Below are 27,438 nucleotides of genomic sequence, written 5' to 3' on the forward strand. Positions count from 1 at the left end.
TTTTTTTTTATGTACATATATGCAAACATACTGATCTTCCCTCTCACTGAGTTTTCCCCAGTTATTTATGTCGGATATCATATTTATATGGATATCAAAGTTTTGATCGAAGTCAATTTCCGTATAGGTCTATGGGTGGAATGTCCATGAGTGTCTCTAGCATCACTTAGGACATTAAATGAATCGCCCCGTGGGGAATAGGCATTATTTTCGTTGCACGTTTTGCAGGTTGAGGTTAAGCGCCTTTTTTCTCCGCTCTTCGATGTTCCTTTTCCAGGAAAGTTTAGAGTGGAGAATAACTCCCAAAAACTGTGCCTCTTTTGGCAATATACGATTTGCTCCATTAAGGGATGGACTTCGAAATTGGTTTACCTTATATCGCTTGGTGAAGAGAACAAGTTCGGCTTAGGAGAGGTTAAGCCCTAGACCGTTCCTTTCTGCCCACACTGCCAGATTGTAGAATCTCGCTGACCATCGAGACGAATTTACCCACGACCATAATGACTAACTCATCTGCATACGCGACGACCTTAGTGGCTTTCGATGTGCATAGCGGGAATTCGTTTAGAACGAGGTTCCACAACAGGGTACGGGTACCGCGTGTGGCAGTGTTCCTTATTTCTCTTGTTCCCAAGAAGCCATTGCTGCTTCTGGTAATCAACATATTGTCAATCCAGAGAGTGATTAGTAGGCCCAGTCCACCACGGCCACCATGGAACAGTGCATAAATACCAAACTAGCATTGTTAAATTCACCTTCCACGTACAAAAAGGCCGCCAGGGCGTATTTCTTGTGGTATAACGCTTGCTCTAAACTCCCAACTTCAAAGTGGGATGCCAGCTTAAATTCTCCACAATTTTTCAAAGCTTTTATCCATCTTTCCCAACTTCCTCTCAAAGTATGCTTTCAAACTAGTGGGTTAATTGCAAAATTTTTTTTTGCGGCGCAGTCTAATGTACACTCCACATTTTTATTTGTCAAAAAATATATCGCTTTCAAGTTTAAACAATTATTGAACGTCACTTATCTATTAGTGGCGCTACAAAAAAATTAACTGTGTCAGTGCTAACCTTTATCCCTACAATAAAAAACGAAATCCTATAAATAGCTGAACATAAAACAGAAACCAAAACTACCAACAACCAACCGTAAAGCAGAAGGTATTTAATTCAAAGAGGTTATTAAACTCGAATACCGCAAATTGTCTAATCGAGGTTACAACTTAATTAAATTGATTGGCGCTAATAGAAAAAGAAAAAAAAAATCGCACTAAAACGTTTCAGTTTTAATGCTGAACACACCTTGAATATCCTTTTTGATGAGATTTAGAAAATTAGAAAACCAGTTGATGATGTAAATTTACATTTCTCACACTTTCCATTTCAGTTTGCATGTCGTGCATGATGTCAATAAATGGGTGTAGCTACAGCTATTGTTGCCACCGTCTACCGACCAGTGGTCACATGCAAAGAAAGTGTTTCATAATGAAGCGAAACATCTTTCTGTACTTAAACAAATGGTAAGTGGGTCGAATGGATTGATTTGGTAACTGATATTAAACACCCTTAATGTAACTAACAATATGTATCTATTTATTTGTCTGAGGACTGATTTTTGCAATTAATACACACCTTGGCGTCGCCACTGAGTTCGCTGTCAGGAAATATGTTATGAGTATGGTGAAGAGGAGCGCCACCAGCGCTAGTATCGCTGTGAAGAATACACATGTTCTGGTCACATAAATGCCGGAGGGAGGACCGTTGAAGACATATTTTTGCCCGTTTTTGGTTTTTAGTTGGCCACCTGAAAAAATAAGGACACTGTAGTAAAGTTTACACACACCAAATATTATTTTACAATAATATACATTCACTTTCAAAATAATCTCTAATATTCAAGTACATTAGATTGATTTACATATTATCTAGTTAGAGATATCTCTAAGCTTGTTAGAGGAAAATGGTGCTAGGTCTATTTTTTTTTTTTTTTAATTTTACAGGAGGGGAAAAAACTTCCAAAACCCTTTTCTTAATATATTTTGCAAAACTGTATGCACATTTTGCAGAATCAAGGCAAAATAAAACTCCATACGTGTCGGTAGGATTTGACATTATTAACAAGTTTTACTAATTTAGCAAGTTTACATTGTAATTAGTAGAAACGAGTAGAAATGAAATAACATTTTTTCGAAACAATAAGTTTTTAGCATTCCTTGCTTCCTACACCAAAAATCGCTTGTTATAAAACGTGGATTTAGCAACTTTTCGCTCTAAGCGAGCGATATATTTGAAGACTTGCAACTAGATTACAATGTTTTTCAACTGACAGAAAATGTATAATTCGCTCCCTGCGAGTATTTTAACAGTTATTTTACATTAAAAAATATACCACTTTAATAATACGACGTTTACGACATCCTGTGAATCGCCTAAATATCTAAGCATTTGTTTGATTCTCCAATTTTTAGTATATAGCTGGCCATCTTTAAAAATAAGGACATTACGAATACTTCCCAGCATTATTTATCGCCGCATAATCGGGTTGAACTTTTAGTTGGACGTTTTTGTACGCTGGAAATGTTCAGTTTGGCTCAAAAACTGATGTTAGGTGTTTACTTTATATTATAAATGAATTAATGTTTACTTTCTATTTAATGATTATGTGTTATGTATTTTGGCCGCGGTACCTAAGCGATTAGAGTTGCATACTACCACTGCTCAGAACCTGTGTTCCATCCCTGGTTCAGGCAACATCTAAATTAGAAAACTTTTTTTCTAACAGTGCACATAAAAGTAAGTATTTGTGTAGAAAACCCCGTCAGATTTACCAACTTTGGTAAAAGTCCAGCTGAACATAATATTCCGAACGCTAAAAAATCGATCTACTGAAAGGTATCCAAAAAATTCCTTCGATGCTTTCTCTTTGACATACATCAAAACAGTCAAAGTTGTAATCGTTTTTTTTCTTTTGTTCTTGACGCGTTCAATCATTCTACGCATTTCATCGGAATTTATGTTTTGTTGTAGACCTATTTAAAAAAAAAAAAAAAAAACTTTTTGACATGCAAACTAAATTTAAATGAATTGCGATGAACCGTATTAAGTGTGTATTTTCCCTAAATTTTTCTTTTTCACCTTTAATCCAAATTACATGCTTCGAACTTGTTCTGCCTTATTGATTTCCAAATTTTTAGTAGTCATGAGCAAGGCATATGGTATGAGCTAGTTTTGGTTATTATTTCTGACTAACAGTGTTACTGCAGACAAAAAATTTTAAATAAAACTGGTTTATCCAGTTTTTCTAAATTTTGAAAGTGGAAACCCGTTTGTCAAATTGTTATTTTTCGATTAACTCGAAAACCGGGTTTCGAAAAAGGCGAATAATCGAACACACTAGCAGATATTGATAAAGCAATTAATGAGATACAGATTTTGATTAATTAGGCTCCAGTAATTACTGAAAAATTTTGGTTTTTGTATTTTTCAAAATTGTCAAAATTTTGACAATGATTTTTAAAGTCCCCAGTTTTTGTAAACACCCTGTGTTTAAATTTATTTTAATGCTTAGATATGTTCAGATGCAATTTAAATTTTTAAAATAATTTTATTAGTTCAAAAATTACGATTTCTACAGCGAAAAAGGTCAAAAGGCCCCACGGTGCATCGCGGATACGAGGATTCACAAATTAACTTGAACGGAATTTATCGGGTTTCATTTAACAAGTGTTATAAATTTCTTAATATCTCTACGACACATTTAATTGTTGCTCAATCACTTTCAATTAAAATATGTATGTACATACTGTACATATGGATGTATGAATGTACATTTGCGCAGGATTTCTATGCTACTATACAGCTGTCAATATATAAATAATTGAACGCGTTAAATACACAAATTAGTGCGAAAATATTCGCACACCTAACGAAAAGCTATGTATATGTATGCCACTCGCTATGGCAACCAATTTAGCCAATTGGAGAAATCATAAAAGACCATGGTGACCTAATAGTAAATATATGCCGGAACTATTCAGCCTGTGGGCATTTAAATATGAAATACCCAACAGCCTGGAGGCAAAGAATGTATCATGCAATAAAGTCAGACAGAGGAATGTAGAAAGTGGGTTTCTTTTAAATAGAATTTGTGGTTGAACGTTGACACTGTGCTCAATGATTGCAGAAGTGCTTTCCATTTGTTGAAAAGGCTATGAAAAAAGTAGTATTGTCGAGAGTACACAGATGTCAAAAGAATTTATTAATAATTAGGTAGCGTGATAAAGATAAATAAAAGCCTGTAAACTTAATTGGCAAAGAATTGTAGTTCTTGAGAAAGAAAGTCTGAAACAATCAAAAATATTTTAACGTTTTAATGCGTCTTAAGTTATGTACATATATTTTTGGTTACTGCCCCTCTTTCGAGGTTTCAGATCTTTGTTTTAAACTCTTTTACGATAGTAGACCGAAGTGAAAACATGACTTGAATTTTAATTCGATAGCACTGAATAAAAAACGATTTACTTATAAGTATGTATGTATGTATGTGTATGTTAATGAATTGTAGAAAGGCCCTAACTGACATTTTTTTCGAAATTTTGTTTCATGAATTCCTAAGAAGCTTATACTAAAGCCACCTAAACCCACCTTCCATAAAAAATTTAGAACCGCAACTCAAAACTTGCAAACTTATGCCACTTTTTAAAATGCCCCAACTGAAGGAATGAAAATTTGTGAAAGCAAAAAGCCCTAGCTGAAATAGTTTTGCTACAAAAAATAATTTCGAGACCAGCTAAAATTCTTGACTATATTGAATTATAGTGTATGCTCGTCATTTCGTGTAAAAAATATCAAATACATAAATAAATACCAATAAATAATTTAAATACGGAGTCACAAATACAAACAATAGGATGAATGGTAAGGAGTATACTCACGGTGACCATCCATCTTTTATTTTAAAGATCAGTTCGTCATTTTTACCCCTGTACTTTGTAATTTCTGTCAAAACAAAGAACGTCATTTGCCCTTTATTTCTTAAATCGTTCTTTAAATGAGCTTTGAGAAGAGAAATAAATAAAAATGTATAAAATATAATAAAAACCTTCGCCAGTTTGTTTGCACTCCACTTCAGGATTTTTATTTAATCGGTAATCTTTTTACAATCTATAAATCACGAATCATTGCTAATACTGATAGGGGAAATTTATATAATTAAAAAAAAACAACTATTTACTATTTAGACATTTTCCTACAAAAAATTAATATACTTTGAGTAAAATTCATTGTTCACAAAAGCTCAGGATCGTCTTGTTGCACCCTGTGTATGAATTATGAAAAGCGCATTTTGGCAGCAAAGGATGGCAAAGTCCTTGATAAGGATTTGATGTCACTATACGGAATCGGTAAAAATCCGGTTACAGCTTTTCGAGAAGGGGAACTTGTACAATTAAATACTATAATTAACTGGTAAATATTTGATCTAAAAAACGATATGCTTAAGGTACTTGTATCATGCAAGTTGTATGTACGTATTCCCAAATTATTTTGAATAAAGGTCCTTTATTTTACGTTGGTTAATATGGTCACCGTAAGTAGACTAAGACAAATGACGGGAATGCTTTCTATCAAAGGCCATCTAGATTGTTAGGGGAATCATGTTAGTTGTACTTTGGTCTAAAAAAATGACCGTAATTGCCTTCTGTTTGATGAAAATGCTTGAAAATAAACTTTAAACTCATGGCGCAGATATCGTGGGACCAGAAGAAGCAATACGTTCGCGGTCGCATTAATTTTATTCTAAGGAAGCGACAGACATCTGACAGTTATATATATATTATATCTTACATATCTCTTTTTTTCCTGCTCATAACTCAAAGTAACTATTAACTTCCTTTGATATGGAAACAAAATATATTGGATTTTACACGAATTCAAAAAGCCCTAACTGAAACATTTTTTTCATAACTTCGCATTCACAAAGGCCCTAAGGGACAGAAATTCTACATAATTGATAATAATATTAAAATAGTTTTAACTTATGTTAGGTATTGTTATTCAACATAAATTTCATCAATAATTTTCAATAAACATTTTATTTTTCAATTATATAACTTTTTTTGTCTCTCCTGAAAAAAATAAATTTTGTTAGTTAGAGCCTTTCTACATTTCATCAACGATATGCAAATATATAAGTATATCAGTATGCACCACGCATGATCGTAAATCACACATTTCACACCAAACGCTCTGAACAAATCGGGACTATCAAAAAAAAAAATTTAAAATTAAATTAAAATGGTTGCGCGCTGTTTTGCAATTTTTTTTTTCAAATTAACATTTTAAAGTGAGACCTTTATATGTGCACAATTTCTTGGATAGTATGAAATGTTTTTTTAGAATTAGGTTAATGTATGCAGGCGACAATGAAGTGACTGGCATTGCAATCAGCTCAAACTACAAAAAACACACACACAAATTGACTTAAGTGGAAATCGGAATACTGAGCGTAAATTTGACACTTGTTGAAATATTTGCAAAAAACAGAGCCTTATTATGCTTAAAATAAGGTAAAGAATGAAATATGTGTAACCTAGCCCTTTGTGGTTCGCCTCAGAAGGCTCCAGGTATGAAAACATTTAGCGATTATATTCGATTGGCTTGCTTTTCGATTTTTAGAACTCTCATGGCAAGATTGTAGTCGTTTACGGTTCAGAACGAGAATGAAGACAAATTACGAAGGTAAAGACGAATGCGAAGACAAAATGATTATTAGGACTGTACTAAGACTAAGGTAAATATTGAAAATTTCAACTACTACATACTAGATTTAACCCAAACAAGAATCAAAATGACCAACGCGGGTGAGAAATATTGGGTAGAAAGACAAGATTAATGGTGAATAGTAGTTAATGACAGTTTTATACGAGATTTTTAAATTAATGTAGATCGACTAGAGACCCAAAAATTTTGGGGGGGGTAAGGGGAAAAAGGGCAGGTGGTCCAATACTCTAGAGTTCTTCCCTATTACTTTGGCTTCCGCACAGTGTAATAAGGACAATCTATTAATGATAAATACTTGAAAGTTTTGTAGTTTCAGATTCAGAAGAATGATGTAGAACTGTGCCAATTTATACCACTTCATCACTTTTAATTGTTAATCAATCACGTACGTATGTATGTGTACCACCCAAGTGATTCAGTTTATGTGGTTTAACTTTCACATTTAAGTTTTCCCTTGCAACTGTTTATAAAAACGCTAATTTAAAATTCAATATAGAGCAACAGACAGCCACAGCTGCACTGGATGTGTCCATTACCATTTCACTTTGTTGGTTCACATTGCAATGCCATGGCAGATCTTCCAACATTGGACATTGCTTTTATGTTGTCTGCAGTTAACGTATGCTTTGATCTATTGCAATTGCCACTACCTTCAGCAGTGAATAACAAAAACCACAACCGCAACAAAATTCCTGAAAGAATTGCTGCAGCCAGAGCATTTGGGGCATTGGTGGCTGACCGGCCGGACGGCCGCCTCAGCATGCATTCACAAATAACCACATACGAAGTATGTACGTTAGGGTGGTCCTTAAAAAATCAAATCAATACCACGAAAATCCCCAAATCAAAACCACGGTCGCAGATATCACAAATAAATTTTCGTCCCGATTGGAGACGGTAAAGACGTGTCGCACAGGGGGAAAAGTATAGATTCCTCTATAGAGACTGACAAAATTAAAATAAAATTTTTTTTTAAGCTAATACTTAAAATCGATACTACCGTAGTCGAAGACTTAACATATAAATTTTGGTCCCCATTGGGGTCGGTTAAGACGTCCTCATAGGGTAGTCTGAACTTTGACCCGTGTGCGACACGACTTAACCGACTTCAATCTGGACCAAAATTTATGTGTGATATCTTCGACTATAGTAGCATCGAAGTAGGGGTTGAGGCTTAGAAAATCTGATGCATAAATTTCCTTCCTACGTTTAAGGACCACCCTAAGGTACATGTGCACATTATCATACTTACGACACGTGCCATTGCAAAGCTATGTGTGTACAAAAAGCTTAATGGGATTGGTGAAGATTCGTTGATGCATTGTCTACTGCATGGGTGCTTTCAAAAAATCAAACTTCCAAAATCAAAAATAAATAGTTGAAAGCATTTGAAATATACTTTATGTGTACTAGTATTTGGGCTCCACTTTTATCTTAGTGCAGGGCTAAGTGTATTTGGATAGAAATTTTCGTCCCTTACCTTAAAAATAACCTTTTGACATGATGATGCGATTGATGCATTAATGGGGAATTCAGATCTAAATATTTTTCTAAACAAAGCTAACAAGTACTATAGAGACATATGTATGTAAATATGTTTTACTAAAAAACGAAATGAACATTCCTTAGTTTTATAATATCTCCTGATCTAGTTTATTTATGTTCACAAAGCGTATAGTTATTTATGTATGTTCGAACTATTTTTTAAACACATTGATTACAAATATAAATCATTCCTTACAAATGCTTTTAAATAAAAATTCCATCATACAAATTTGTGTACACATTTTTTTTTTAACACTTTGGAATAGCGCACTATCCATCAAGTGTGAAACTACAATGAAGCTTTCTACCCTGGGCTGCTTACGCATTGCGTATGAGAGAGACCGTGCATTCAGTTTGCCTTACTCCATAACGCCATTTCCATATTCCCCATCCACATTCGTAATAAAGGGATCAGGAGTAAAGGAGTACACACACACACACACTTCTGCATGAACTACATTGCTTTCGACCGCGGTCTTGTGCTTAGAGAGGATCGGGAGGTCAAATAGGTGCACAGGTATACATACATATAGACATATGTACCATTGCGTTCGAAAAGACACAAGCAGGCATTCGATAACGCCAAAAAATTATCCATCACTCAAAAATGGAGAGAACAAAGTGGATCAATGCAACAGAGACCCTGTTTTTGTGCTGAAAAAAATTTAGCTATCAAACTCGGGCCAGGGATGGAACCCAGGTGCAGCGGTGTGGCAGTATGCACCTCTAAGGCTTTTGCGGACGATGTGGCCTGTCTTGTCACGGGCCATCTCTGCCGGCTGTTTGAAAGCGCAGACAAAACTGATTATGATTAACACTTAGTGTAATGGCATTGGGTTCATTGCTAACCCAACCAATACTAGTGGTGTGCTCTTCACTAGTAGGAGACGGTCGGATGATCTTACTCCTCTCACATTCAAAAAAGTCGCAATTCAGACTTCTTCCGAAGTGAAGTATTTAGGAGTAATTTTGGACACAAACTATCGTGGAAATCTCACGTGGAGCAGAAGACCACTAAAGCATTGGTGGCATTTTTGCATGTAAACCGATCTTTGGCAAAATGTGTAGTCTGTCACCAAAGGATTGCCTTATTTATACCTCTAAGACCAGACTCATAACCAATAGCAGAGAGCTTTCTATACAATATCCGGCGCTGCTCTTGACGCATTGCTGCAGTTACCGTCACTTTATGTCTTCATACGTGGCCAAGCCTTAAAGGCCACCTGCAGATTAAAAATAAACGGATGATGGATAGTTGTGAGTGAGCGAGGCGGGAATTGCTGGAGGCAGAGTTCTGAGCACTTGTGTCTTTTTAATGTCACAGTGGCGTACTATCCACCATTAACTTTGTTGCAGAGATTCTAAAATCTTCAGTTTCCCGAGGCTGAATTCTTGTTCATTTCCAGCACTGCGCCCGGACTCACACATTATCTAATCTTTACTGATGGCTCCACATTGTCTACGGTTTACTGATTCTGGATCAGGAGCTGGGGTCTTTAACGAAAGTAATGGGCATAAGCTTCACCTTCCTCTTGGGAATATGCGGCGTTCTTCTAGGCTGAGGCATTTGTAATCCCTAAAGCCGTGGACTACGTAGTGAAATATAGGCGGAGGGGAAGGAGTTTACGTGTCTGCAATGACATTTAAGGCATTGGCCAGCCTTCTCTCTAACCACTCCCAAAAACAAGTCTCGACTAAACTTTGTTGGTAGACATAAGGAGTTTTGCCTGACACCCAGAGGTACTCGAGAATACCTGGTACTGTGACATTTGGCCAGAGTTAGCTAAGACCAGGCATTCTTTGGTCCGCAACCAGTTACAGAACTCACGCCTTCGGCCATCAGTAACTGGGTGAATACTTCGCTCAGCAATGACTGGGAGGCATCAAGGAGCTGCAGGTGGGCAAAACTCATGTTGCCTTCAATCTCAGAAGGTCTATCTAGTATTTTTTGCTCTAATTTAGCGGAGGGGACTGCAGACAACTTGTTGGACTGCATACAAGTTTTTGGACTGCTGCTGACTGGTCACTTCACGTGGCACAAACGCCTGACTGGATAGGCGTACATAATAAATCCATTTGCCCAACTTGCTTTGAAGGGGATGAGACTTTTTGTGTTTCTACCCCGCTTTTGCAAAAATTACTTATGAAGCATTTGGGCGCGTTGTGTTGAGGGACCTGCGCTCTTTGACACCCAAAAATCTGATTAGGTTTATGCGTAAATCGAGCAGATTTAAAACAGAATAAAGGGGACATGAAAACAGTACAGTGGGCGGAATGTAGCCTGAGTGCTATTTTCTGCACGCGTTGCTCTGTGCGTGGCTTCGACAAAAAAAAACACACTCTAATTTTTTGATTTTAGGATAGTGCTAACTAATTATACCTTTCATGACTATGAAATGGTATTATAACATTGGTCCGACGTTTGTAAGAACCAGAAGAAGAAGAGATATACCCAAGAAAATGTATACCAAAATGATCACAACGTCGATCTGAGTAGTTTTACCCATGTTCATCTTTCTGTTTGAACGCAATATAATCTCTCAGTTTTTAAGAGATCTGTGTACTTCTTTAATGTATTAATACCGTGACCATTCGTACCGATTTAGGCGGGACAGTACCAATTTTTAGAAAATTGTCCCGCTGAATATTTTTTTAAATTCGGGACGTATAAGTGTCCCGATCTTTCATATTTGTGCCGATTAAATCCCGATTTTCATTGTTTTCTTTATTAACCTGTTGAGGACCGATGCTGTTTATAGGCAACAATGATATTTTCCCGCCCAGAAACGCAAAGTTTTACGCCTTCTCACTTTAGCTCGCTCCCAAACGGGTGCTTGGTCACTACTCAGAGGATACGTGAATATAAATATCCGGACGTTGTGAGCTGCGATTTGAACCGTACGCACAAGAATCACTTCTGGCCACCCCCAGGTGAATGCCAGTCAAAAGCTTTCCCCTTATGCGTACGGAAACATCATCAGAAATGGATACAAAAAGAACCTTATAGCATGTTTCTATACAAAATTTAAGCACTTCTTTGCGACACTACAGCAAAATGCGAAGAAACCTACTTTCGCCTTCCACGGCTAAAACGTATTCCGCGACAGAAGCTTTTCAAGTACATTTTATATGCATGGGCGCAAAAAGGTAACGGCTCCTTCTTTTCATAAACCAAAGCAATAAAATATAAAGATTTCTCTGTTATTTAATTTTTCCTCCGCAAGATTAAATCGTCGAGTGCACGTGAAAGCTATTTCTAACGAACTTTTTTTAAAATTAATTTTCCAATAAATACTAACTATTACTCACCTTATACACAAATTATAATCTTGCAAATTAAAGTAAATAAAATGAAATTGCAAACATTTTCATATGCTTTCATGCGCAAAACAAATAACAGCAATTCAAAACATAAAATAAAAAATACAAGAGAACTCAGCGGTACTTTTTCCCAATTTCTGGGTTTTAACTTTTGCCAATTGTTCACATACCCGTAAATTTTTCCTTGGTTACGAATTCGACATGAAAGTGTTCCTTTAAATTTTTTATGCGATTATAATCGAAATTTCGTACATTTTCAATTAAATCCTGCCAAGCCGAATAAAAGCGATTACTATTCAATGAATTTGGTGATTCCAATGAGCCTGATGAGTTTGTCATTGTCGACTCTTGTTGCTGTTGAACTTTTGTTGGTGATACTTGTGCTGTTGTGATTAATGGTTTATGTTTTGCCGATAGTGGATTTTGAAATTTAGCCGAATGAGTATTGGAATTAATGATAGCTGAAAATAGTATGAAGATGAAGAATAATTTTGATATATGAATATGTAAGATGTTTGCCAAAAATTTGAGAGAAAATGTTGAAAAGAATGCCATGTACTAGTTGTTGTTTTTACATATGTAAGAAGTTAGTTGAAAACGAAAACTTTTAGAAAGCAATAGAAACTAATTGTTTTGTGAACTTAAGATACTTTTTAGGAAATTAATTAAGATTTAAAGGAAATGAATTTTGCAAATGTCGGTGAGTAGAAAAAAAATATATACTACTTTGAAATACATACTATGTTAGTGAATTGGGTAATTATTAAAATATTAGACAAGCCTTCATCGAAATCCCTTTATGTTCCACAATCCAATTGTTGTCTTCGTTAACATTTCCAGTACTTATAATATTCACTGAAATAGAGGTCGATGCATCACATACATTTAAACTAAAAAAAAAATCAGGATTTCAGCTTTAAACTAAATGGGAATGCAGCTTAAACAACCGAAATAAGAGCTCTGCGACCTGTGCCACATTTTATGCCAGAGTGTTCGAGAGTTTTTGTTTTAATATCAAGCTTGGTTATAATTAGCAGGAGAAACAATTATCAATTGTTTAAAAAATAAGCCACTTGTAGTTAGCTTTTTTGCGGTATTACGGGATATATAACTTGTAGTTTACTACAAAGAGCTCTCTTGAAAAAGTAATGCAGGAGTCATGCAGACGTAATTGGGAGAGGTTTTTCTTTAAATAAGTTTCTATTTAAATATCCTCAAATTTTACTTAGAATCAAATTTTTTCCGCACTTCTCAAATACTTTTTCGAAATCAGCACAAATAAAATGAAGATCGAAATTTTATATTTAGTTAGTTCACAAAGTGTTGTATACCGTGGTATTGTTGTATGTGGTAAACTTCAAAAGCTTAAATAAATGTTTACAGCACTTGAAACTACAACCAACTATCTTTTAACACAAGACTTGTTAACCATCGTAAAATCTTAAGCTTAAAATTTTTTATGTCAAATAATGATTAAAATGGGTTAAGAGGATTTCTAACTACGCCGCATTGTTTTTAAACCGATAAAAAATATATAATTAGCCCCTTAAAACTATTTTAAGCGTTATTTTAAGCGCGTTATCCATGGATGTTCTGCAGTTGAAAGTGCGCAATCTTACTTTGTTATGATTAAACATGTTTTCTTTAAAATGGCTCATTCTTTAAAATGAGATTATACTCTGAACGTTCTTCGATACCTACAAGTAAAGATATAAGCCCGGTTCTTGAAGAAAAGTAATGTACCCCCCCTTCATTTTAATGGGTACATTACTTTTCTGTGTGACGTAGAAACGCAAGTAATTATTGATATATATGCAAGAATGATAGAATACAAGATTGCGCCGATCAGAGAGGATTTTTGAGAATAACTTTTGAGTGACGTCACACTGGTGCAATTGAAGAAAAAATGTTGCAAGGAAAACGTAAACAAGTTGCACAAGTGTGACCTCATGCAAACAACGATTCTGTCAAATTCGTTAAGAGAGGAATAGCGGTCCGAGATCGGCGCAACCTTTGTATTCTCTCAATCGTGATATATATGTATATATAGCATATGTATGCATGTAAATGCATTTATAACTAACAATGAAACTCACCAGATAGGTCTATACAAATGTGAATATAATCCATAGATGAATCACTAAAACGTATGCTCAACTACACACATACTACATATGTATGCAAATATATGTACATATGTACATGCATGTGCACATTCATATTTCAATAAAAAGGCGGTTCGTAAAAATCATAAACAAAATAAAATTGACCTTGAGAATATGGTATAAAGTCAAATTTACGATCTTGAAATACTATGATTTATGTTAATCCAAGTCAATGAAAAAGGCTAAGGAACAAATCCGCGCAAAGATTTTATAAGGCTAAGGTATGTAAGTGCTAAACAAAAGCTGCACACACAATACATAGTACATATGAACATTGGGGTGCACCAAAAATTTATGAGCAAAAGTGAAGTCGGAATTTTTAAGCCCGCACACCCTATTTTTTATTTTGAAATCAAAAAATGTCTAGAGGTCGCTCAAATATGGGAAAATAACAACTTTTCATGGAGATGGTACCGAATTTTTAGCAGTCAATATATTTCGTTCGAAAAACTCTGCGTCTCTGAAGGAGATTCCCTCCAATAAAACCTGATTGTTTATTTAACTATTTTTTCATAGTAACTATAATTTATAGGTCCGCCAAAACTACAAAAAATGCAATTAGGGCACCAATAAAAAATCGTTAGTATAAAAAAAAATGTTTTAATAAACAATTGCGTATTATTATTGGAAGTCTCCCGCAGAGAACCAGAGCTTTCCGATCCAAAAATATTGATTTTCAAGAAATCCATACCATTTCTACGAATTTTTTTGTTCCCATATAAAATAAATTGAAAACTTTGAGCGTTTTGAGCGAACTCTAAAAATTTTTTGATGCGAAAATAAATAAATAGGGGTAAATTTTTTCGACGTAGAACAATCCTAGGGATGAAAGCATTAAAATTCCGACTTTACCCATTTTGGATCACCCTAATGTGTATGCATACATGTACGAAAACAAAAGGTATTAAGATAGATTTGAACAAAGCTCCGCTTCGTTAGCTTGCAGTGGCAACGAATCATCTTACAATCGATTAGACAATCTACCAAAACACATAACTATGTATGTATGCCTATAAAAAGTCAACTTTTTTTGTCGGTTTTTGTGTTTTTTTGGTTTTTACCGTCCAAGTTCAAAGTCAAGTCGAGTGTTGCGTTTAAGAAAGCAGACGTAGCTAAGCTTAAATGGCAAAAAATATGTAATCATACATGCATGCATGTACATATGTATTTGTGTATACTAGGGTGGTCAAATATTCTTTTTCCAGCCACCCCCCTCCCCCCCAAAATTGAAGAACATCGAAAATTAAGAGACCCAATTTTTTATGTAATCGGTTGATATTTAACTGTGCCGCCGGGGCTTTGAAGTGAAAAACTGTATTTTCCCCATATAAAATATATCATTTTCTATAACCCTGGTGACGACAGCAAAAGTATTCAAAAAATTGGATTCTCCTCTGTATTTTTGGACCATCCTAATGTATATGCATTTACTTAGAGACCGAACACAGTGTCATTAAATATTTATGCCATGTGGGCTTGGAAGTCAAAGCAAATTGCGGCTTTGCATTCACGTTTCGAAAACTATAAAATGCAGACTCAAAATGAATATGTGTGAGAATCGTCTGCGCCGGCGCAAAGAAGGTGTGTTCGAATTCAAGCTACATTATACTTATTTATGCAAACATCTCACATACATACATATACCGGTATTATATTAAATACATAAGTGTGTGAGTGTCAATGTGGTGGCACTTAATTTAACCACTCAACAATGTAATTGAGATGATGGCAAGACGCCTCGTTGTTCTGAACGTGACATTGGTTGAATTGTGGGCAGGGAAATACTAAGCTAAATGCAGAAAGTAATTTGCGATATTATTTTCCAATATTAAATGCTTTGTAATTTGGAAACCTAGAACTTTACCTCAGCAATCGCAGTATGTGAATAATACTAATATACAGTGGTGTCAGAAATAATAGAAGCTTTCTATTTTGATCAGTTCTGGCTATATTTTTTTTGGTTATTCGAAGTTTAATATTTTTTTTTTTTAGAAAAGCCCGGCGCGTTATATAAGAAGCACCATATAAATCCATATTGCAAACTTCTTACAAAACTTATAAAAATGTAACAAATTTTACCAAAATCCCCCAAAATTTTCAAACTTTTATTCAGAAATTTTAGAAAAATTGTAAGGACGAAAAATTGAATTTGATGGGCTATAAATCGTTCCTTAAATTTCTGAATAAAAAGTTTGAAATTTTGGGGTATTTTGGTAAACTTTGTTAAATTTTTGTAACCTTTGTTTAAATTTTGAAACGTGGATTTATATGGTGCTAGGTAAAAAAGGCGCTAGACCTTAAACGAATTCTAAACCTCGAATAAACACAAGAAATATAGCCAAAACTGGTCAAAATTAAAAGTTTCTATTATTTTCTCCACCACTGTACATACATACATACAAGTTCTGTATATGTACATGAACATGTTTTGCATTTTGAAATCGAACACTCTCTTAATCGCTTTTTTTGTTGTTCTTTAACATTTTTAATGCCAACTTTTAGCGGTTTCGTATTATAATCACTGCTGGAAATCCTTAACAGAAATCGATCGCGAGTTGGTCTTTTTTCGCTGTACTTTGGTTCATTGCTCCCGCTAATGATTCATGCAATCTATTTATTAAACATTTAGTGGGGATAGCGCCCAGAAAGTGTACTTTTGCGCACGTCTTTTTTTTATTTGATTTGTTTATGACGTTCGCTTCTGGCTTGCTAAGCATTTGTGACAGAAAGGCGTGTCTTTTTACAGTTTTGTGGTTTGCCTCGAGCCCACTTCTCACTTGACACTTTATGTGTTCGCCCAGCTCACAGACATTTATTACATACATATGTATGTATGTATGTTTTTATGGTTCAAAAGCCTTTGGGCTAAGCGTGTGTTATTTGATCTGTCAACAGCTGACTTCTAAAAACTTTAGTAGTTCGAATTTCATGTAAAAGTATATGTAAATGTATATGTGTTTCAATATACATACCCTGCAAAAAATGGGACTAATCCAGGATGACTCCGGGAGCAATCGTAGAGGAGCATGCGATTAATACCACTTTTGATCTCTTTATATGGAATGAACTGATCGCTTTTGTTCGAGCATGTCCTATGAAGAGACTAATTGTTCACCTTTATACCCGAACGGGTATAAAAAGCGAGTAGGCACTTTTAAAAAATAAAAATAAAAATTTGCGACAGCTGAGATTCGAACCGGGGTGCTCAGTTTTATCAGGCAAATACTCTCTCTGTGTGCCAACGCCGCACATGAAATTTCATTGACGAAGTGCGTACATATCATTAAATCGTTAATAGTACCCGTTAGAGATGAGTTGGGGTCTAATTGATCTCCAATTATACCCATAAGGGATGAGTCGAGACTAATTGACCTCCATTTGTACCCGTATGAGACTAGTTGGGACTAATTAATGCCCAATAGTACCCGATTGAGAGTTATCTCGGAATACTCTCTTTAGAGATTGGTCGCACAATTTTTCGCAGGGTATTTACAGTGTACACACATATACTTATGTAAATACAGGGGTACATCGAGTCTGTCCGGAAATGCTTCTCAGGCTGCACGAATGGCGGCGAAGAGGAATCTTCAAGACGTTGATTGTATCATATTTTTTATTGATACTTTAGCCTCGAGTATGGAACATATGTATATACATATGTATGAGAAAACCTATTGTGTTTACGTCTGGTGAATATGATGGCCATTTATGTGAAGAATTGAAACTGGGAAGTATTCTTCTGAAAAACGTTGGAGTTCGCGAACTTCGTGCGATGGTGCCGAGCCTTATTGAAACGTCCAATGATTTTTAACCGACTTCCAAAAACGGAGGAGGTTATCAGTTCGTCGGAATATTTTTTTATTTTTTAATTTTTTTGTTTTTATATATGTTACCGCATAACTTTGGACCACGATCCGATTTCGATAATTCTTTTTGCGTCGGAAAGGTAGTGTCTCAGAGGTGGTCCCATACTAATCTGGTTAAGATCCGATCAGCGGATCATGAGATATATATATATATATATTTTTTTATATGAGAGTTGAAGTCGGTTTTTTTTTTTGCTAAAAATTACTAGTTATTGAATGGTTTTCATGCCAAAGGTAATAGGGCGTCGTTTTTAAATCTTTTCACGGTAGATTTGTTGATTTATCTTTACGATCTGCTTAATATAAAATTGCACTAGACGGCATTCGTGCAGCATGTGAAGCATTCCCGGACAGACTCGGTGCTATTATCGGCGCTATAGATACAGTAATACATTTTTCTTAAAACATGAATGATTTTTGTGATGAACTGATGTTTTTAAATAAAACAAAAACCAAAATGGATAAAATTATAGCATTTTTAATTGGTAAGTGCCTCCACGTGTATATGCTTAAAACCGATGGAAAAACTACTGTAGAAATCGCTTTTGATATACTAAACCTATGTATATATGTACATATGTCCACACATATACATAAATACATTCATATGTATACATAAATGCATATTGTGAAAAACTATAGCATGCATACGTATACATGGGTGGCATTATTATAATTTTATTTTTTTTTTATAAATAATCACTCCAATTTGTTGGTTTCACGCTTCATTTAATCAAAAGAGATTCATTGAGATTACGAGCATTGTCTATGTAAAATAACCCGTTGGGAAAGCTATTATTATGAAGTGGAAACTATCGAGGGCAGCGATTGCTGTGATTTTTCAATTGGTGGGCTGAAGAAAAGTTACGCGAGTTAAAAGTTGGAAAGAATCGTCTAGAGTAGATTCAAAGATATCTAGAATATAGATTTTGATAAGTAGAGTATTTTTTAGCTCACAGCGGAAAATTTGAGTCGTGTAAAAGAATGCACGCTGAAATACATTCCAGCAAGTCAAGTATGAGCGGATTTTTAGCAACGCTGGAATAATTATGAGTGCAAGGTGATCTTGTTTAAATCTAATCCTAAGCAAATAAACTGCTTATTTTTTATTAAAACAAGCTCTTAATAAATGAATAAGTATTTAATATATAAAAAAGGCTTTACTTTATGATTTTAATGTCATTTCACTTTGCGTCATATGAAAATAGATTTACCAATATGATAAAATATACTACATAGATTATGCAAACGGTCAAAAACTCGAAAGCAACACACTTATAATTCAAAAGAAAACTATTGCCACTATCGATAGTCTACCGATAGTTTCCGAAATCTAGTAAATTCTACTGCAATCCAAGGCATAAAATCATAGGAAAACTTTGATACTTATGTACATACGAGGACCATAAATTCTGTTCAGGAGAAACGTGTGATGTCTTTTTTTATTAACTTAAGTTTAATTATGCCAAGTTTCTACTAGGCATTCAAATGACAAAAAATTAGTGTCATTTAAAAAATGCCATGTGCCAAAAAAATGTCAATTTATAATTTATCTTATCAATTTACCTAAACCGCAATTTTCCAAAAGGTGGCCACTCTCTATTTTTTTTATTTTAAGTTAGTTTAAGTTAGACCTCAAACAATACATCGGCGAAAACTGTATTTGATTTCATGCATTAGTTTTCGAGCGTACAAACATACAGACAGACATACTACAAAAATCCTGCAAATGGTTGATTTGGCTTCTGTTGCTCTAACAAAAACCCCTATGTTAATTTTCTTTAATATCTATAGTATACAGACATTGGCCTGTTACAATTTTATTATATCGTCGATGTTTTTGCAAAACCGCCTATGTTATGGTAATCAAATTTTACAGGATAGCGAAAAAACGGTTTATTCTTTGAAAGCATTGCCAGGCGGTATATTGATAGGCGGTATATTCTGTGGCTATTATTTTACAAATCTGTTGTTTTAATAACGGTTTTATGATTTTTATGCCGTGTCGATGCCTGAATTCAGGGTTACCAAATCTCATATTTGCCACAACGGCGATTTAGGCGGTTTTGTAATTGGTCGATGGGCGGTTTTGCAAAAACATCGACGATATGTATAGATATATATGTTATTTTAACAATAAAACCTCTTTCCCGCTTGAAACATTAACAGAGAGTCAGTATCATATCTCCGCGGACCGAAATGAATCGCTTTAGCTTGAGCAACAGTAGGAAATAATGCAAACTCCAGCAGCTCGAAATGGAAACCGATCTTTTCTGGTGAACCGCATTTTCATCTCGGCGACCATGTTAACACGCAAAACTTCTGCATCGGGGATCGCAAAAACCCGCACATGATGGTCAAGAAGCCAATGCACCTTCAGAGAATGACTTCTTGGTGCGGAATTTGGAGCGGTGGCATCTTTGGCCCATTTTTCTTTCAAAATGGTGCTGGAAACGCCATTTTGGCCAACAGTGAGCGCTACGGAGGCATGATAAACAGTAGGATGGTGCGCCATGCCACACAGCACAGGCCGTAGCGATCTTTTGCGCGGTGATGTTAGTTGGCAACCTCGGATCTACGATTTGACGCCGTTAGACATTTTTTGAAAATATTCTAAAGAGAATATGAGTAAATCGCTTCCGGGAGTGGTGTTAAAAAACACAATAAATTTAAGTCTTATAGCCCAGTTATGCATACTCAGCTTTGCATGAGAGTTGTCACATAATAATCTGTTAAATGGGCTTTGCGTGTAAGCGGTTACCCAACGCATAGCACTTAACATGTAGAATTCTGTTGGATTTTGATTTTTACGTAAAAATGGTATAGCAGTGCAAGTATGCATAACTGGGCTATTAGTCGTTAATCTTGCATGAGCTTAATACTAAAGCATAGTTAGTAAGAATGATGTATTTCATAATCATAAAATAAATCGTTCGTAAGATAGAGCCAGAAACCGTCACCAAGGTCTTGGAAACTGTATTAACAGGATGCTTCGCAGTAAGCCAGTTGAGGCAGCCACATGAATGAAATGCAAATGTTTGCTATTTCGATCAAAATCAGTAATGTACCGATTTTTTTTTTTTTAAGAAACCCACCCACATGGTTATTTTCTACATAATTGACACGCATATCGGATGTAGTGATTTGTCCTATTTAATATAGTTCAATACGATTTTATTTTCTCGAAAAAAAAGAAGTACGTTGTCATTTGGTAAAATACAGAAGAGAACAAATACTTACATATAGTTGAAATTTGTGGTACTGAAATAGAAAAAAATATAGTTTGGGCAACTGTACTAATCGGTAAGATCTTTAAGTACTGCATACTGAATGAAATCGTTTAACTAAGTACTTGGGTGAGTTTGGGTTTCTCTTTTTATTTACAAGTGAATTAAGGTATCGTGTTTCAAAAAATGTGCGAATAAAGGCAAATTATTGCGGTTTAATAAATTTAATTGCAGTATTTTAGAAACGTATTCTTTCCACAAAGAAAAAACTTAAAAATAATCCACAAATTCTTAAACACTTTTAAAACGATAATAGTAAACAATTTGAGGAAATCTGTAAAATGAAGCACTTTTTCCAATAAAACTATTTTTTTTTTAATTAAAAGTAAATACACTTTACAGTGAGAGAAAGCAAAAAAGTATTTTAATTGCTAAATTTAATGTGAACTCACATTTGTGCGCATACTTTGTGAATACTTTTGTGCCGTGTGCCAGGCGCCACGCCAACTTTTATTTGTACGATTTTAAGTGGATTTAATTGAATTTATAATGCACATTTCGTGCGTTCAAGTGAAAACGAAAATAAAATGGTATAAAATAAAAATAAGTTCAATCGATTGATTGACAAATGACACTTGCCCCATTGGCATCGAGTAACAGTCGACAGTCGACAGTCGGCAGTCATAGGCACTTTAGGCATGCGAATGGGTTAATGTTGTTGCGCAGAGGGTTTGCATCTATGCATGCAGGAGAATATGTCAATGCATTTGTTTTGGGTGGCGCTTTTGACAACGCGTTCAATTCAATTGCTTTTGCTGTTTTCTTTTAACTTCAAGCAGCCTACTCTGCACGAATTGTCGCATAAATGCATTTTCAGGTGCATCATTGGCGTATTCAAGCATAACGGTGAATCATGTTAATGATCAAAATGCTCTATGGCATTCGGATCTCACAAATTTAATGCGTTGTTGTGGCGTTGCGTTGTTGAGTGGCGGATGTGCTAGTCTGATGGCGGTGCTGATAGCGGTGACAATTAATTGATCGACAGTTAATGTTGCGCTGACAGGTATTGTTGCTAACATAAAATGCAGTTATGTATGTATTATATACACATAAACTCGACATAAGTTCGGCAAAAACCACGTAAAGCACGCTTGCTTTATAACGCAAACGATTATTCTTCAGGTCTCTTTTAGGGGACAAAAGTTACGCCAGGCGAAAATAAAATTCCAAAAGCATGAAATATTTCCAAATGACTGCAATTGGTAAGCTTAACGGCTGCACCAGAGTGTCTTTAGTCTCATCTTTGTGAGGGCTGGGGACTCGCACAGGGAATGTTCGACTGCCACCTTTAGACACTGGTCGACGCAGGTGCAAAATACCTCTTCTTTCGATTTAGATGACTAACAACAATATAAAAGATTACAATTAAATTTTCGTTTCGAATTTTTACCAAGAAAATGAGAAAGTTTTGGAAAACGCGTAGCACCATCGGATAGCCCGTAAAAAAATCCATAGAAATCATAGTTTTTAAAATTTTTTACCCCATCTTCTGTCTGCTTCCCAACTATTCGGAAAGTAGTTTGTTTTGCATCGCTTGGCGCGTCTGGGACATTTGACGTGAATCGCCCCATATATTAGTACATATACTTTTTTTTTAATATATTATATATAAATGTCTGAATGTACCTTTCTATCTCATTTGTCTGTAAGCAAACAAATCCAGAGATAGTTCCTGATAAAAAACGAAAAACCGAAGAAATTTCCACAGAGATACATAACATATTTTAATGTGGAAATAATTTTTAATTTTATTGAAAAGTATATGGCATTTTTAACCGACTTCAAAAAAAGGAGGTTATCAATTCTTCGGAATATTTTTTTTTTATGTAGATATGTTACCGCATAACTTTGGACCACGGATTTCAATATTTTTTTCTATCAGAAAGGTGGTATCTTCGAGGTGGTCCTATACTGATTTGATTTAAATCCGATCGTTGGATCATGAAGAAATAAACGGCACTCCTAAATTGTTTTATGAGGCTAGAAGTCGGTTGTGTTTTTTGCTCAAAAATTACTTGTAAACTATGACTTAGGGCCGCTATATCTGATTAACACTTTCTTCCAGTTAAACATCATAATCGGTCTTATTGACTCCCTGTTATAAGCATGGCGTCGATAACGATGTGTAACTGGGAGTAATTGTTATAGCCCAGTGCTTGCACTGCTATACCATTTTTACGTAAAAATCAAAACCCAACAGAATTCTACATGTTAAGTGCTATGCGTTGGGTAACCGCTTACACGCAAAGCCCGTTTAACAGGTTCTTATGTAACACCTCTCATGCAAAGCTAAATATGCATAACTGGGCTATTAGCCAGACATGGTGCAAACGGCTCCTAATAAGTTAAGTTGATTTTCTGTTCCTTAATTTAATAATGTTTAATACTTAATTTAAGAATGTTTCATTTAATTTGAAAAAAAAGTTTAATTTGAGTAAAGTGTCTTGAGTAAAGTTTCATTGAATCTGAAAAAGGTTTCATTTAAACTGAAAATGCTATATTTTCTTATGATTAGAAGAAAAACTTGATGCTAACCTTTTTGCCAGGAAATATCATTTTCCAAGGAGAAAATCGTACTGCTTTTTTATTTTTTTAAAGAAAATCTTTTAAATTATTACTGCAGTCTTTTCGAATGTATCTATTAAAAGAGAATACTTATCTTTTTAATTTCACAATTTATTAATTAGGTGTCGGTCTGACGGCCGGCGTACTCGAATAAATTTGAGCCGAAAGCTAATATTAAATAAAAAGCTTTCGGTAATTATCAGCTTTATATCTGACACCTTAAACATTTTAAACTTTAGCACATTGTTAAAGCAGAAAATTTAGCGGAGCTAAAGTTAATAAAATGTTGCGTATGCATCGTGGAATTTTTTCGTAAACAAAAATATATTAATAAACGGTGACATAAAGTCTACCAAAAATTAAAACCAAAGAGAATAACACAAAAGCGCTGATTTGGTGAAATTTGATGGTGTGCAATACGAAGCACTTTGATTGTTTTTTTACTCTACAGCTGATAGGAAAATAATATACATACATATGTATCAGAAGCGCCCAAAATAATTTCAGTCCTTCTCATACTTAAATCGAATACGTACTAAATTAATCAAATATCTGGCATATCTGATAAAAGTAGGCAAGCAGTTTCTATATATTCTCTCTTAAATACATACGTACTCATGTGAATGCAATGCAGTGATATCGTTATCTTTAAATAGATAAGTCTAAATTGTACTAAATATGTATGGCTTAGTATGTATGCCTAGTAGAAAGAAGAAGGAGTAAAAAGCAATTACAGAAGGCCTTCTCTGAAATATATTTAGAAGGTCTTATCATCTGTATGATTTCCTTAATTATTTTTTATATGAAACGGGCCCTCAATTGCAAGGCATTGCGTTTCAGTTTTCGGGAAAACAGCTCCTAGAAGAGCTTATTTCTTTTGCGTAGATTATGCGTAACACTTCACAGATGCTTTTTCGCAATTAAGAAAAACCAATAACAAAAATGAAAAATTATATGTTGGATCTAACAAGATTCGAATCCGGGCCTTCCTGAAAGCTAACAAATAATAGCAAACATCTCTGCGTACTCAGCTACAACCACAACATGTACATATGTATGTAAATGTGTTTTCAAATTTTTATTTGAATCAAATTTGTTACAACAAACTTATTTTCAAACTTGTGTAGCTCATGTAAGTTTATGTGCTTCACACGTTGCCTACTCACTTCTCGAGGAGGAGCACTGGAAGCACCACTCTGTTCGTAGTAATGTTTCGATGTGCTTTGCACTTGCTTAGGAGCTGTTCTGTAATACCTTATCAACGGAAGGGCTTGACAAAATTGCTTCTGGGTGTATCTAAGTTTGTAAGTGTGAAAAAGCCAAATCAGTTCCGCATGGGTAGAATTGTTTTATACACAAAATCAAAATAGTGCATTCACACATGAGTTTAAATATAAATACATACGTAAATACATATGTTATAATTAGGTCTTAGGTGGCACTATACCCCGTAGGAAATACGAGCACGTAATAATGCCTCACCAGCAACTTACACTTCACACGGCGTACATAGGAGTATTTTGGGGTATGAAACCGATCATAAGTCAAACTTTGATAAAAGTGTCTTTAAACATATTTTGGTGTTTACTTGTTGTAAGTGTCGTATTGTAGTATGTGCTAAAGTTTTTAAGGGCTAAATAAATGTTAAGGAGACTTGTAACCGCAACCTACTATTTTTTAACGGTTTGAAATATCATTATTCGACTTTTATGGTAGCTTACGCAATCTTCAAATATAGTTTTAGCAAAGTTTAAAGTTTACAACATACAACAATGCGATAAATAGTATAGAACACCTTGTGAAATCCTTTATTATTTCTCAAGCTATATAACCCAAGGAGAGCTTTAACCCCTTTCATCGGCCCCTAGCCCTTCTGCCGCATACGAAAAGGGGCACTCTCTGCCCTGGTCCGATTAGAGAAAGAGACTCAAAGAAGTCGCTACTGGGATAATCTACCAGATCTAAAGCACTTTTAGGAACATATAACCTAAAACGCTTTACAGGAATCCTGATAGGGTGACAAGACACTTGCTCAATTTGGTGAATAACTATAATATTCACACATTTGTTAAGTGCCTTGACGGAGCTTCTCCTCAAATTTGTGGTACGCATCTCAATGTTGTCCCGTACAGGGAAGGATCCTACAGTTTTACGACGCCAGCGAACTGGTTTTACCTAGAAGCTTCTCTATGGCAGAAATACACTCGTACGTGTGCCACTGCCTGCTGAGAGGCGACCAAAACGAAAAAAAAACTTTTTTTGAGTATCGGTCTTTGAAAATCGATACTTCTATTGCATCGCGTATTCTGTGTATCTATACATATGTACATAAATAGTAAAGATATGAAAAATGTCTTTAGAGTGAGTCTCCTGAAAACTTTATCTGTTATGTGAGAACGCGGAAGTTTACATTTTCTTGATAGCTGCAATATGAGTAAGCAATTAAATTGCGAAATGAATTTGTTTTTGTTATCAAATTTTATTTGATTGGAAAAACAAACAGATATTCTTTTATCTTAACAATTCTTTATATTACACAAGCACTTTAATACTTAATAAGAATTTTGAGCATGTTCATATGTGCATATGTATGTATGTATGTATATCAAATTGCATTTTCAAGTAGTATGTAAGTATGTGCTTTGATTGCGTACAAACAAATATGTACCTACAAAAGAGTCACAACTCAAAATAATACGTCAGAAAATGCGAAAAACTATTTCGTAGCACATGCTAATCATATGGGGAAGGGCGACTTTATCGTAGGGTTTTTTTTTAACAAATTATAACAAAAATTTGCTCCAGCTTTTGCTGAAAGGTAAATAAAAGCTCTGTGTACATTTTTAGCGCATAATTTCAAAAATGCCAAATTTTGAGTTGTGTCTCTTTTGATATCGCAATATGTACTTGTGTATGTATTGCTGTATATATTTATGTGGCTGTACATAGGTACTCAAGTATGCACTTACATGAATATGATTTAAGTAAGGGCATACCCACTTCGTAAGTTGGTGCGCATTGCTCGAATTATGGTGTCACCACGAAGATAACCTAAATATTTTTGTTTTACTTAAAGCAAACGCATTTTTTTATTGCAAGATTGTTTACCCAGCCGTTTTTTGTTTGTTTTATGTAACTAGTAATAAGAAAGAGTTTAGTTAGGCGATCCTGAGGCAAGAATAACATGAATCACTGCAAAGTCCGTCCGATTTTTAAACATCTAGTGAAAGCAGTTCGATCAAAAATTTACTCGCGGATGAAGCTTTTTTAGAGCTTTTATAGGTATTATGTATACGCGGAGAGTAAACGTTTTCTCCGATCTTCAACTGGTTTAAAACAATGTATGGATCAGAAGATTTTTGGGATTTGAGAAGAGAGGAAAATTGGAAACGTCTGGTAGTATTCTTTCTCAAAACATCATTACTGAATTAGATATTAGAGAGATTGATCGAAACGTTTTTATTGTTAGCAAACAATAATAAAAAAACGTTTACTTATAGTGAACAAGTTTGTGAGATACTGAACTGTCAAACGCAATATGCATACTTTCAAGTTCCCAATTTTCCACTTTTTGGAAAAACAAGTTTTGTATTTTTTTGGCTGATCAGTATCTGAAGAGTACAATAGAAATCAATTTCAGCTTGGCCACTTAAGCTAGACTGCCCTAATGTAACTGCAAGCACATATTGACTTGGTCTCTGCAGAGCAGCAAGTGCATTTTTGTACGATTTTTTATAAACCTTTAGCCTTTGTCAATAAATGATTAATTGTAAACATTGCGTAGTTTTTTCCAGAGAAAGTTCAGATGCCAAGTTGTGCTATCATTATTTGCATCATTCTGATTTTTGTTTGGTTTTTTTCTCCTACTGTTTTCCTTAATCTTGATTTCTCAACCATCATTTCTAAT

General features: G+C 34.8%; 1 protein-coding gene across 2 annotated transcripts in view; it reads right to left on the minus strand.

Annotated features, from left to right (window-relative positions):
• LOC118737849 (aminopeptidase N) overlaps window positions 1–27,438 on the minus strand; it is a 51,664-nt gene that overhangs the window by 18,454 nt on the left and 5,772 nt on the right. Inside the window, exons 1-2 of one of the 2 annotated variants that reach the window (XM_036468638.1) lie at window positions 11,816–12,096; window positions 1,632–1,803 (exon numbers count right to left, since the gene is read on the minus strand). In XM_036468638.1, the coding sequence (XP_036324531.1) occupies window positions 1,632–1,803; window positions 11,816–11,984 (341 nt within the window). In that variant the 5' untranslated portion in view covers window positions 11,985–12,096. Of the gene's footprint in view, window positions 1–1,631; window positions 1,804–11,815; window positions 12,097–27,438 lie in introns of those variants that run through there. The other variant, XM_036468639.1, reaches the window with a different exon arrangement.

This window comes from Rhagoletis pomonella, unplaced genomic scaffold, assembly GCF_013731165.1.
Source record: "Rhagoletis pomonella isolate Grant_MI unplaced genomic scaffold, Rhpom_1.0 Rhpom_scaffold_00004, whole genome shotgun sequence".
In the NCBI taxonomy this organism is placed as follows: domain Eukaryota; kingdom Metazoa; phylum Arthropoda; class Insecta; order Diptera; family Tephritidae; genus Rhagoletis; species Rhagoletis pomonella.